The 11,774-nt window shown below is 35.5% G+C and overlaps 1 protein-coding gene and 1 pseudogene across 13 annotated transcripts; one reads left to right on the forward strand and one right to left on the reverse strand.

Annotated features, from left to right (window-relative positions):
• Positions 1–512: 512 nt before the first annotated feature.
• On the reverse strand, positions 513–1,101 carry LOC147510214 (large ribosomal subunit protein uL14-like; annotated as a pseudogene).
• Positions 1,102–5,315: 4,214 nt separating this feature from the next.
• LOC147510215 (uncharacterized) lies at positions 5,316–10,985 on the forward strand. Of its 13 annotated transcripts, XM_086602240.1 has the most exons (9): positions 5,322–5,723; positions 6,126–6,281; positions 7,479–7,576; positions 8,193–8,320; positions 8,885–9,498; positions 9,600–9,804; positions 9,950–10,145; positions 10,211–10,264; positions 10,357–10,985. In XM_086602240.1, exons 7-9 carry the CDS (start codon positions 9,959–9,961, stop codon positions 10,386–10,388), a joined length of 273 nt encoding a protein of 90 aa, XP_086458366.1. In that variant the 5' UTR covers positions 5,322–5,723; positions 6,126–6,281; positions 7,479–7,576; positions 8,193–8,320; positions 8,885–9,498; positions 9,600–9,804; positions 9,950–9,958; the 3' UTR covers positions 10,389–10,985. The 13 variants fall into 13 exon arrangements, 12 of the variants coding, with proteins under 12 accessions (XP_086458356.1, XP_086458357.1, XP_086458365.1 ...); XR_015218766.1 differs by having other exon boundaries at positions 5,317–5,723; positions 8,885–9,868; positions 10,217–10,264; XM_086602239.1 differs by having other exon boundaries at positions 5,319–5,723; positions 8,885–9,817.
• The last annotated feature ends 789 nt before the right edge of the window (positions 10,986–11,774 follow it).

Here is an 11,774-nt window from a genome sequence, read left to right on the forward strand (position 1 = left end):
TCTGATGGTAATATGGTTTAAGGTGCTCTAAACCATTGAATTGAAGTAAGGACTGTACTTTGTTTGGACATGTTAAGGTCCCACCTAGGTGTGTTAATGGGTGAGTGTTAGAGTGCACAAGTGGTTTACCTCTTAAATGACATCCTACAAACAAATATTTGTGAGTCACACAAGTACTATTGTTTAAATAAGTGCCCTGAGTGTTGTTCTTGTTTAAGGTTGGGTAGGGATTCAATTTAGGCCGGATACCCACAACTTTTCACTTCAGTAAATGGTATGTGAAATGAACGGCGGTTCGATAACTTTGGATTCCTTAGCTTGTGTTTGCTGCTCTAACCATTGAACTCAAGTCTTGTGTTATCTGGTAAGATTTTGCTCTGTTAATCAATGAATTGAAGTTGAGCCTTGGAGAATTTTATTTTGGTAAAGAACATCCTTATGGTAGAATTCCATTGAAATTGAGTTATGCTCATTAATAATATAAAGGTGAAGGGTGTGTTATGGGACATATACTAATTTGCAGCACTAGCAATCCTGGGCCACAAGTCAGCACACTCCTTACCAGTAGGACCAGTGATAGCAGATCCTTTCATTTCACCTTTCGAGTTCACTATGATTCCAACATTATCTTCAAAGTACATGAAGACACCATCATTTTGCCTCCACGGCTTCCTCTAGCGAACAACTACAACTGGCATCACCTTTTTCCAGAGATCAAGTTTACCTTTCTTCACTGTCGCCATCACCATGTCACCAACACAAGCTTAAGGGAGCCTGTTCGGCCTTCCTTTGATACCCTTCACGGAGACATGAAGACACCATCATTTTGCCTCCACAGCTTCCTCTGGCGAACAACTACAACAGGCATCACCTTTTTTCCAGAGATCAGGCTTACCTTTCTTCACTGTCACCATCACCATGTCACCAACACAAGCTGAAGGGAGCCTATTCAACCTTCCTTTGATACCCTTCACGGAGATAATGTATAGGTTCTTGGCTCCAGTGTTATCAGCACATGCATTTAATCGTAGCAGCCACTGGAAGACCTAGTGACATGTGGAACTTGTTTCTGGCAGAACCACCATGCCCTCGTTTGAACATCTCTAAAAATCGCCTTGCTGCTCTCTATCAAATGATGATTAGGGTTTAACTTAATTTATTCACTTTTGGGCATGTTTGTATGTTTCAATTTTATACACATTTGTTAATTTTTATGCGGTATAAATAGTCTCGACTGTTATGCGTAATAGATTGGATTATTGCTAAGCATAATGAAATGGTGGCATGGAGTCCAACAAAAAGGTAAAACCCATTCTAATATTGCATGAGTACCTGTTATACCTTGGCGACAAATAGTACAAGTGGCAGCGAACTTCTTTTCAAGATTCTTGGACCAGGTTTCTTTGGAGCAACTGTTGTCCATATCCTTGGTGCACTTTCTTGATTCAAGATTCTTGGACCAGGTATTTCTTTTGAATTACATTTCATAGATTTATATACATGGTTTAAAACTCATTTAGGTTTGAATCTACTGAGTCTTCACATATTTGACTGGATCAAATTGTCACTTCGAAAGCAGACCTAGGCTACTCTAGTTTGATTAGGGATGAAGGGATAGAACATAAGGCATCGGTCAGAAGGTTTGCTTAGCTACATGAATTAGCACCTATTTGTATTTATTATTCATTGTCTATTTATTTTATTTTAAAGGAAAAATGAGGTTGAATGTGATGAGCATGATGAAATTATATTTGAAGAATTTGTAGTTTTGGTCGGCAATATAATGAAGGGAAATCATATAAGTGAAATGGACACGAGGATTTTTGAGCATGAACTGCAGTTTTATATTGCAAAAGATGAAATAATGGATATTTGTCATAAGAAAATGCTGAATGCCAATTGCATTGTAGTATATATCAAGTGAGTGGAATCTTGGAATTTTTTTTTAAGAGATGAGTTGTTTAATTTATGCGTACATGTCGTACTAATGGTAGTATGCTTTTCTTTTAGATATTTGTATGAGAAATACGAAAGTTCTTGACAGAGGTTTGGATTCTATTATCCCGGCGATTTCAACTTATATTCAGACAAAAAAGAGATGAATCATCTGGTTTCAAATAGATTAATGGCAAGACAAGGAGATCAAGTTATTTTTCTTCCGTACAATTCGGGGTATGCTTGTTGGTCATGTTCTTTAACATATATGCATTCTCATTTTATTTTTATTTTTTGTACTTTCTTAACTCTTATATATGGTTGTATAGGATTCATTGAGTTTTGGTAATTATTGACGTAAGTGCAAAAAAAAGTATATTTTCTTGATTCAACTGGAGGTGTCCCTAATATAAAGCTAAGATGCATGGTGAACACGTGAGTTGATTAATCTTATTTTTATTTTGTATGTCATATATGCAAACAACTTGTAAGTTAATTATAAAGTTCATTTTTTTAGTGGGATGAAAACATTAACATTAAGTGAAGGAAAAAGAGTGGAACCAGAATGGGACTATGTCAAGGTAAATATACAGTACTTGAATGTGAAAGAATTACTTGGTGTATTGAATGTGTTTTGACAATTTGTTTATGTTTTCGTGTAGTGCCCAATTCAACCAGGAGGATACGAGTGTGGATATTATATCTTGCGGTTCATGAGACATTTTATGATGGATCCTAGTCAATCAATTAAGACAAAGGTTAGCTAGTCTTTCTTGTTAATATATTCTAAAATATCTATGTAATTCTTTCTTGTAAACGTATATCATATATACTAAATTCTTTGTTGACTTGATGTACTTGTGTAGCTAATGGAGCTTGCCAACACTATCACCTATACCACTGCTGAGCTTATTGAAATTTGTATGGAATTTATTGACTTTATCGAACGATTTATCTTGCCAAGCCAAATGTATGTGTATGTATTGCCATAATAATATTTTGTTTTTATTTTGTTTGTTGCTTTGAGGTATGGGATGACTTTAAATGTAGTAGTGTATATCTTGAACCACAGCCCATTTGCATTGTAGGTATTTTCATTTATTTTTTCTTCCGTTGTGAGAACTAGCTCCCATTGCATTGTTATCCTCATGCCTATATAAAATAGGCTGCTTTTGGTCAGTGGCTTGAGCTTTTGGTAGCAAATTTACTAATAATGTTTCTTTACTTTATTTGTTTCTTAGATTTGACAACGTTCGATCAATCGATGGATAATACTTAATTTATTGATTATGGAGTTGATTAGAATGATTTTTAGTTTGGTTGAATGTGCTATCAAATAAATGTATCTAGCATTTTTCAGTGATGTTGGATAAATGATAAATTGATGTAAGGAATAAGTATTTTCGAATGCTTTGAAAATATATGGGTTGAAGTTACTATGGATGTTCTGATTTTATTTTTGAAAATTTTATAGCTGTTTTATTGGTGAAATAAGTTTACCGGTTAGGAATATAATTGAATTACAGGAAAAATATAATATATATATAACTGGAAAAATATAATAATAATATATATAAAAAAATAATAATAAAAATAAATAGATGACGGTTGTAGAAGAACTGTCACATTGTAAACTATTTGTTGACGTATTTTTTTTCCATAAAATGACGGTTCCACAGTTGTTGATAGGCATTTCATGACGGTTCCACAGTAGTCAATGGACATTTCATGACGGTTTCATAGTAGTCAATTGGCATTTCATGATGGTTCTAACGTGAACTGTTAGAAAATATTGTTAATTTCTTGACGGTTCTAACTATAACTATAATTAATGACGGTTACATATGAGGTGTCATAATAAAATTTACCTATTATGACGTTTTAAAGACTAATATGTCATAATGGGGGGACTTTTTAAGACGTCTTTCTATGAACCGTCATAAATTTAATGACGGTTTTGGTTGACTTTTAATGACACCCTTAGTAATGCCGGCTAGTTTTCAATTAGAAAATGTCATGATATGTATTTCATGACAGCTAAAAATTGTCATAAAAAGCCCTTTTTTTAGTAGTGAAGTGGCATCCTCCATCGCTAACTGCAACCAAGGACAACTAGGTGTGTTACTATGTTTCACGTTAAGAATTTTTTTGTTGGTAAGCATCGTCCAATTCTTCATACCATTTCAGGTTTCAATGATCAGACTATGTAACTCATTTGCGTAGGAGTCAATATGGTCTATTATAGAATTTTTATACATAACTTTTTTTGTTCATCATTACAAAGTAAAAGAAGATAACTAAATGTTGGTTCCACCTATGGATATTCTTTTTTAGTTGTTTTTGTTGCTTAACAAATATACACCTTCCTTGCAGTAGCCATTATACAGGTTGTTTGAAACTTATGTGATGCACTATTGCTTCAAAGTACCAAGCAAGGAAATATTTATGTGGGAGCAGGTTTACGGTTTGATCATTCAAAGGACAATTTTCTACAATGTGTGGGCCAACCATCCACACATATGCAAAAGTATGCAGTTTAATGCCAGTAGTAGATTATTCATTTCATTAATTTGATGTAAACAGTTAACGCGTTGCACTCTGTATGCCAAGTACAATGTATTGCCCCTTCAGTTTTGCTTAATTGTCTAACCTTAGTTTACCTCTCTTAGTAGTATACTCTTCCAAGATAAAAGACAATCGTCACGTACGATTCTATAAGATTTTGTTTTTTTTCACCATGTGTGGAGCACGTGCATTATTGCTAGTTTAACATAATTGTTGTGTTTGGCGTAGTACTCTAAAATTGAATTGATTAGATATGATTATGAGAATTTGATATTTTTTGTTGCATCTCAAACAACTACTTAGAAATATCTCGTATGATTATATTATTATATATTTTGAAAGTGTCAAATATATATATCCAATATAACCAATTAAATCGCCAATTAGTCACCGATTAACCTATTAATCGCATATCGCTACCGATTAGTTCAAAAAACCGCTTAGCATGACAACATGCAAGTGCTGCTTTATTTGATGGAGTTTTGATCAGATGTTGCTACATCAAATAATTAATCTCAGTCCTAACATCTAGGGTATCCTCTTGCTCCCAAATAGAAGCATTTACTTGGTTTTGTCAGTTTTCTCAATTTTTCTGGATAGTATTCATTATTTTATATATCTTATATATAATGGGAAAACTAGCCGCCGTCATTTATTAGTTGTATTTTTGATTTTAACCCAATCTTTTAATTTAAAAAGCTACCCAAAAGTTTCACCCAAAAAAAACTCGGACAGTTTTAAGTTGAAGGATATGTTTGTCATTTGACAACTATTTTCTTTCTTTCTGCTCTTCATAGAAAGGACATTTTAGTAAGTTTACCTATTCCCAAACTGAAAAACTCTCCCGAAACAGTCACATCGTTTCGCCTGTTTCCCCAAATAACTGTTCGTCTTCGCTATTCTCTCCCAAAAAAAATCGAATCTCCTTCAATGACCAATCACCCCTCTTTCAGATCTTTCTATCTCCGGCTGGTCATAGAAGAAAAAAAAAAGACGTCCTTCAATCCCTCGATGATTTCTCCATCTTCGTAATCGTATCCTCTCTCCCTCATTTTTTTTTCTTACGAATTGTTACCAACGTTTAATATTTTGCAACCGCAATGGATGAAGTTAGTTTGATGATATATTTTTTCTTAAAGTTTCTTAATCAAATTCTAATTCACTGAATTCCTAATTTGTTATTCTTTGTTTCCAATTTGTAGGCAATCCTTCTTCATAAACAGGTGCGCTCCTTTCAATTGTACATTTACCCCATTTTTATTTCCTTTTCATTTTCCACTGAGAAAATCCATCTGACAGTAATCTTCACGAAATAGACAAACCGAACAACTGCCTAAGGTGTCTGTTCCTATAAAAGATTGTTCCACATACTTACATTGATCTTTCCCATTTTGCCTTGATATGACAAAGCTTGGTACCTCAAAAAAGAGTGAACTAGGTGTTTCATTCTTGCCTCACTCTTCTCCATTCTCTCGCACTACATAGCTACTCATCACCTGTCAATTGTCAGAGTTATTTTCTGTCCCTTATGAAAACCACTATTTACATCTTTTATTTTGGTCTCATTTCTGAACATCTCAAGGTACTCCGGATGGGTGACTAATTAAGTTGTTAATCTGTATCAGGAAGGAGCGTTCGCACAACTGAAGGTCTGGCAGAGCGCATCTACCGCAGTGGTTTTCTTTCTAAGCCCACACGTTACATTTCATGCCATGTTGTTCTTGCTGCCATTGGCATCTCATTAGCTTGCTTTCTGTTTCTTATGCTAAAGATTGAAAGAAGTAACTTGTTAATTTCTCTCTCTGGTTTTTTAATTTCTTAGTTTCTAATTTCACTTTTCCTTATATTTTTCCTAATTTATTTTCTCCTAGATCATCAAACCGTTACGTGATTCGTTTCCATTTTACATGATTATATATGTTACATGATTCTATTTGTTCTTATTTTTTTTTTACCGTTTCGCAGTGTTTCACACGTTGGTTGATTTACTACCTAGAACACCCACGTTTGCTTTGCCATTGCGTTAATTTTATCGATGTCATTATTCCGTGTTACTGTTCTCTTTTAAGTTTTAATTTTGTTGGTATTTAGTTCTTCCTCCTACATTCTTTCCAACCATTAATTTGAAATTTGAAATTTGAAATTTATTTGTGTTTATTACTGTTTTTAATTTTCAGCATCCCATAGACAAACTCTCCCCACGTTCACACATCCTACGGGTATGCGCGTTACCGTCTTTCAGCGTCAGGCTAAATACACATAAGTTTAGGTTATTTAAGTTTGCCTTTGTGGTTTGTGTTTCTAATTTACTTAATTGTGTCTTCTACCTTTTAAAGGATACTGCTTTCAGATTTTTTATTGTTCTAAGTGTCTGCAAATAATCACAATCTCAACACCCCTTCAACCTCAGCACCACTTGAATCAACAAGGGCATCCAGGATAAGCACTGGGTTTTAAAGATTTTAAAGATGTGTCACACATTTCGTTCTACATCAAAACTTCTGCCCTTACATGCTGCCCTAAATTGTGTTTTCTTTTCAAGGCAGTTTCTCAAGTTCAAGATATTGGTGCAAGTTCAATATGCCCTTTATTTTGTCCATAGGTGGGCATGCGACTTTCAGATGATTTGTGTTTGTAAGCGTATCGCACTTATTAATGGCCGCATGAGACTCTAAGTTCATAACGCTTACTAGGGGGATTTTTTTTAACTCAATTTCACTAATTATTGACCGCTCTATAGAACTAAACTTAGATAATTTTTGTTTGGTTTGTTTTTTTGGTATTTTTTCTTTTAAATATAGCTCTTATGTGCTCTTATCCTCATCCTGCAATTTGTGTCTGATATACTTTTCTACATGAATACAAAGAGGGAAAATACATGAAGAGAAGTGGTTGATCTGTGGAGTTTAGAATATACTTTGATTAGCACACGTCATTTTGGCGATATTCTGATCAGTGCTATTCTTTTTTTTCTTTAGTGTTTTGATGTCAAAAATAGAGGGACTCATCACTCATATCCTGCCGTTATGCCATTTTGTTGTGGTTCAAGTGTTCAACCAAAACATTCTCTAAAGAGGTATCATTCTTTTATCACATTTTCTTTTATTCGTTGGAATGGTTTTCCTTCCTTATTGAGCTATAGGTTAAATTATATAATTTTAAAGTGAGATTGGGAATCTCTGTGTATGCATTATATGGTTAATGACTAATAAGTTTGGAACGTTTATGGGCATAAAAATAAGTTAATTGTTTCATTCAAAAAGCACGGAGATTGAATTCGTTTCAACTTTCAGCACAGTCTGGTCTTCTGGGAATCCCCATGATTCCAGGAGGTACTGTTGTTTGCCACACCCTTTAATAGTGAAGAAATTGTCGAGTCCTACCACACCTAGGACTCACTGATCTTATAAGCTTTAAGCTTTATGTGATTTAACCAGGGGTTGGGAGCTTGCAATCCAAAATTTATTTTGCTGAGATTTCCATTAAAATTTCTGACGAAACATCACTTTTATTATTTGTGTAAGTTGATTTATAGTCTTCTTCAGATCATTGGTATTGAATATATTGTATTTTATCCCAAGCACTAGCGTAAGTTGATTTATATTCTTGGTGTTGAATATATTGTGTTGATTATATTGAGTTCTATCCCAAATGATTGATGTCATTGAATGTTTTCTTTTCTACCTTTTCAGTTAGCTTCAGAGTGTTGTATTGAGAGAATGTATCACCCAAATTGTGACTGCTTTAAAGGGAAAAAAATTGAAAATTTGTGGAAACAATTGAACTTCAGATTGGGCTGAAGAACTATGAACCACAGAATGTATATCCGCAATATTATTGATTCTTCTTTTTCCTGTTTGTCTGTAATTGCATTGTCTTTTTCCATACTTCCTAAATTTGAATTGCCATGTGTTGTCTTTCTTATCTTTCTCTCTCTCTCTCTCTATATCCCCTTCATTTTTTTATGTTTGTTTTCTTTTTTTTTTTTTTTTTTTTTTTTTTTTTTTGGTAATGGGTATCTAGCAAGAGTAATTTTTCCCCATATGTTGTTTAGAAAACTGACTCAATGCAGGAAACTTATAGTTAAGCGATTGATATGAAAACCACTTTATGTGATAAGCATTGTAAACGAAATTGTCATTGAAATCCCAAATGTGTCAACTTTAACACACCCCTCCCCTTAAAAGGCACTCCACACTCCCCAAATGAAATTCTTCCACATTTGGGGTTTCAGTTCATCATTTGGAGTCTTGGATGTTTATTTACTTCCTTAATGGATTTTTTTGTTGTTACTTTTTATTGCTATTTCTTTTTCGGATTTGATTATTAGTTGAAGTGAAAAGGTTTCCTTTCTAATTTCGCACAAATCGTTGATGAGATACAGGCCACAGGGGATTCATTTTGTCATATTAAGGATGGATTGTGACTAGGAAGAGGCCAATAGAATCATTGTGGTCGCACAGGATGAGATGGGAAGCAATATTACCCATTAGGGACAGACTGTGTTTTTAGACCGAGGAAAACGCAAGGCCATGGAGAAGCACATGCCAACTCAAAAGAAGCTTTTGAGGTTCTATCTTGAAACCGGCAGCGATGAGGACGAAATTATTGAAAAGGGAGAAGAAAGTTGTGTTTTTACAACAGAAATTGTTCATAGGCGTTGCCCTCATTGTAGTGGAGTTTTGGATGATGATGAATATGTGGTCACTCGAAAGAAGTCAAGGGAAAGTGGGTCTCTTAATGTCTTCAATGATCCAAAGTGAAGCATTGTCCAAAGGACTTGATGTTGGAGCCCATGCACTACTTGGTTGCAGTGCTGGTTTTGGACATCACTTCTGATAAAATAGAAGAGTTTTTGGATCCAGAAGACGTTGAAGTGGATACGGAGAGGATGGAACAGGCCCAACCAGGACAAGACCGACCAACCTTCTGGACTGGATGTCCTTCGTGTAATATGAAATTCCAGTATTACAATGATATGCTGAACAAAGCTCTCAGGTGTGTAATGTGTTTGAAAATTTCTATTGCTAATGATTTGAATCTTCAAGGTGTACCTTTAGGAATTCCCAGGACTCATCCTGTTGTTCCCCAACAATTAGAGGCCAGTCAGAATGGTCGTATTACGAGTTCGCAGCATGCTGGCTTGGACATCACTTCTGATGGGGGATTTCAAAGGCATAATGCAGGCACTTCCACCACAGTTAATAGGTGTTCTAAAAGCAAAGGCGAAGGCTATGCGGTAGTGGGTGGATCTGGAAAGTAACTGATGAATGACGATTGTACTATTTTATTGCTCAAGATAATGTAAGTCTAAGAGGTTTGGGGCAGATAGGTGTGCCAATTTAGTTATTTTTTTTCCTGATTGAAGGTGTTGTGTGGTACTGGTTAGTTCAGGCTCATCCTAGGCTACTATTGAATGTAAGTTATTTGATTTAAATGATTGATGCAGGTTAAAGTTATGAAGGAAACTACTCCTGTCCATGTACCTACGAATATTAGAAAGGTAGCAGCAGGTACTGGAAAGGTGGCGGCAAAGGTTGTGGGAGGTAGTGCTAAGCAAGGTACTGCTTCACCTGCCCCAGCATCAGTAGCACTGGCTCCTAGCAGCAATAATGGCCCAAATAGTAGCGACCTCCCTGAAGAAGGTATTTTCCTTTTTAATTAAAGTGATTTTGTTGTTGCTGGTTACCCATTATTTTGTTTTGTGTAGCACCAGCTGTCTTACTTTTTGCTTCTGCCTCACCTTCGTCTTCGCTATGTCCTGGTGAGTACTACTATCTCTCTGTCTTCTTTTTTCTGGGAAAGGATGTATTGACATTCCTAAGGCAGTTGTACATCCGTATCGTCTGTTTTCAGGAGTCATTGACCTATTGTTAACGCCACCATGATATGCATCACCGTTTTCTTTCATTGCTGACATCCTCTGCCAGTATTGATTCATGGTTTGAACAGGGATTACTACCCAATCACAATCCAAAACAGGAAGAATGACTCAAGGAGAAAATGTTGCTGAACCTACATAAGAAGTAGACTGATGGGCTGGCACATTAAAGATGTAGGCTTCATAAGAATATTCAAGCAGAAAAGAAAAGTCAAGAAGAGATAGGCGCAGCAGAATCAAATACCAACTCTTCTTCGGGTGGAACAAGTACTCAAATATTATCTACAGAAAAGGTGTTGGTAAATAGAACCTTAAAGTCATCCCGTCGAAACAAAACACCAACAAGAAGAAGAGAAACGTTTCAATTCAGACCAAGTAGGCTTTCTATTATGTCCAAGGCTGACGACTTATGAAGCAGAAAATCAAGTCCAAAAGAGGATATTTTGTGATGTAAAGAAACGTTATGAATGTTGTTCAACTGAGCATTTGACAGGATGAATGCATTTATGAGTTTTGTAACATATCAAAAGTGAGATGCTCAACTTCTATTATTATGGAAATTTTCTCTTAGCTTTTGAATGCAATGTGTCTTTGGTTGGAATAATGGAATCTTTGTTGTTACAATGGGAATGACTCATAGAAGCAGATCACGGACAGAATTACTTTTCATTTATATAGGTGGTGTGGTAGCCTGGTAGGCATACAGGAACTTATTTGAGTTGCTTATCACATTAACACCTCTTAGATGTGCTTCTTTGCATCGTGACCTAGGACAGTTAAGTGGACGCTTTGTGGAAACATTAAATGATTTGCTTATGCATTCCATTAAGATTGTTTATCTTTATGAAGTTGATGTGTTTATTTATTGTAGTCAGTATTTGGAGTTTGGACCAAAACTCAGGCACCAAATTTTACAGTGCTGACAAGACAAGGGCAGTGCTAAAGGTATTCCCTTCCACTAAATTTTACATATTCTGAGAAAGATAAATTAAGCAAGACTACAACACATAATTCTACATGCCCTTCAGATACATGCATGACATAAGCATATTTGTGATTGAGTATGAAACGGTGGAGTCCGATACAGTTGCTATTGTAGTTAATGGCGTAACTTAAAACACCACATCAACTCCTGTTACCAGATCTAGGTTGCCTTCATATTCTTTTCATTTCTTTACATTCCACAGGTGGCTCGGTACCATTTGTGTTTACTCTTGGCTGTTTTTTTTTCCTGCAGGGCCCTCTCATATTCCTAAGCATCCCATGCCCAGAATACAACTCCAGAGGTAGAAGTGTAATATGGAAATGGCGAGGTGGTTCATGAGCCATCAGACAATGGTGAATTATCCACTGTGGAAGTTGAGGTTGTGGAGGCCCCTGTTCATTCAGGTCA

This window comes from Coptis chinensis, chromosome 3 (assembly GCF_015680905.1).
Source record: "Coptis chinensis isolate HL-2020 chromosome 3, ASM1568090v1, whole genome shotgun sequence".
In the NCBI taxonomy this organism is placed as follows: Eukaryota; Viridiplantae; Streptophyta; class Magnoliopsida; order Ranunculales; family Ranunculaceae; genus Coptis; species Coptis chinensis.

Bases quoted from the DNA above. Each gene is read 5' to 3' on its own strand.
- LOC147510215 (XM_086602229.1), top strand. From the start codon at position 9,944: ATGCAGGTTAAAGTTATGAAGGAAACTACTCCTGTCCATGTACCTACG. The intron at 10,146-10,210 runs GTATTTTCCTTT...TGTTTTGTGTAG, and splicing joins TAGCGACCTCCCTGAAGAAG to CACCAGCTGTCTTACTTTTT. The intron at 10,265-10,452 runs GTGAGTACTACT...TGGTTTGAACAG, and splicing joins TTCGTCTTCGCTATGTCCTG to GGATTACTACCCAATCACAA.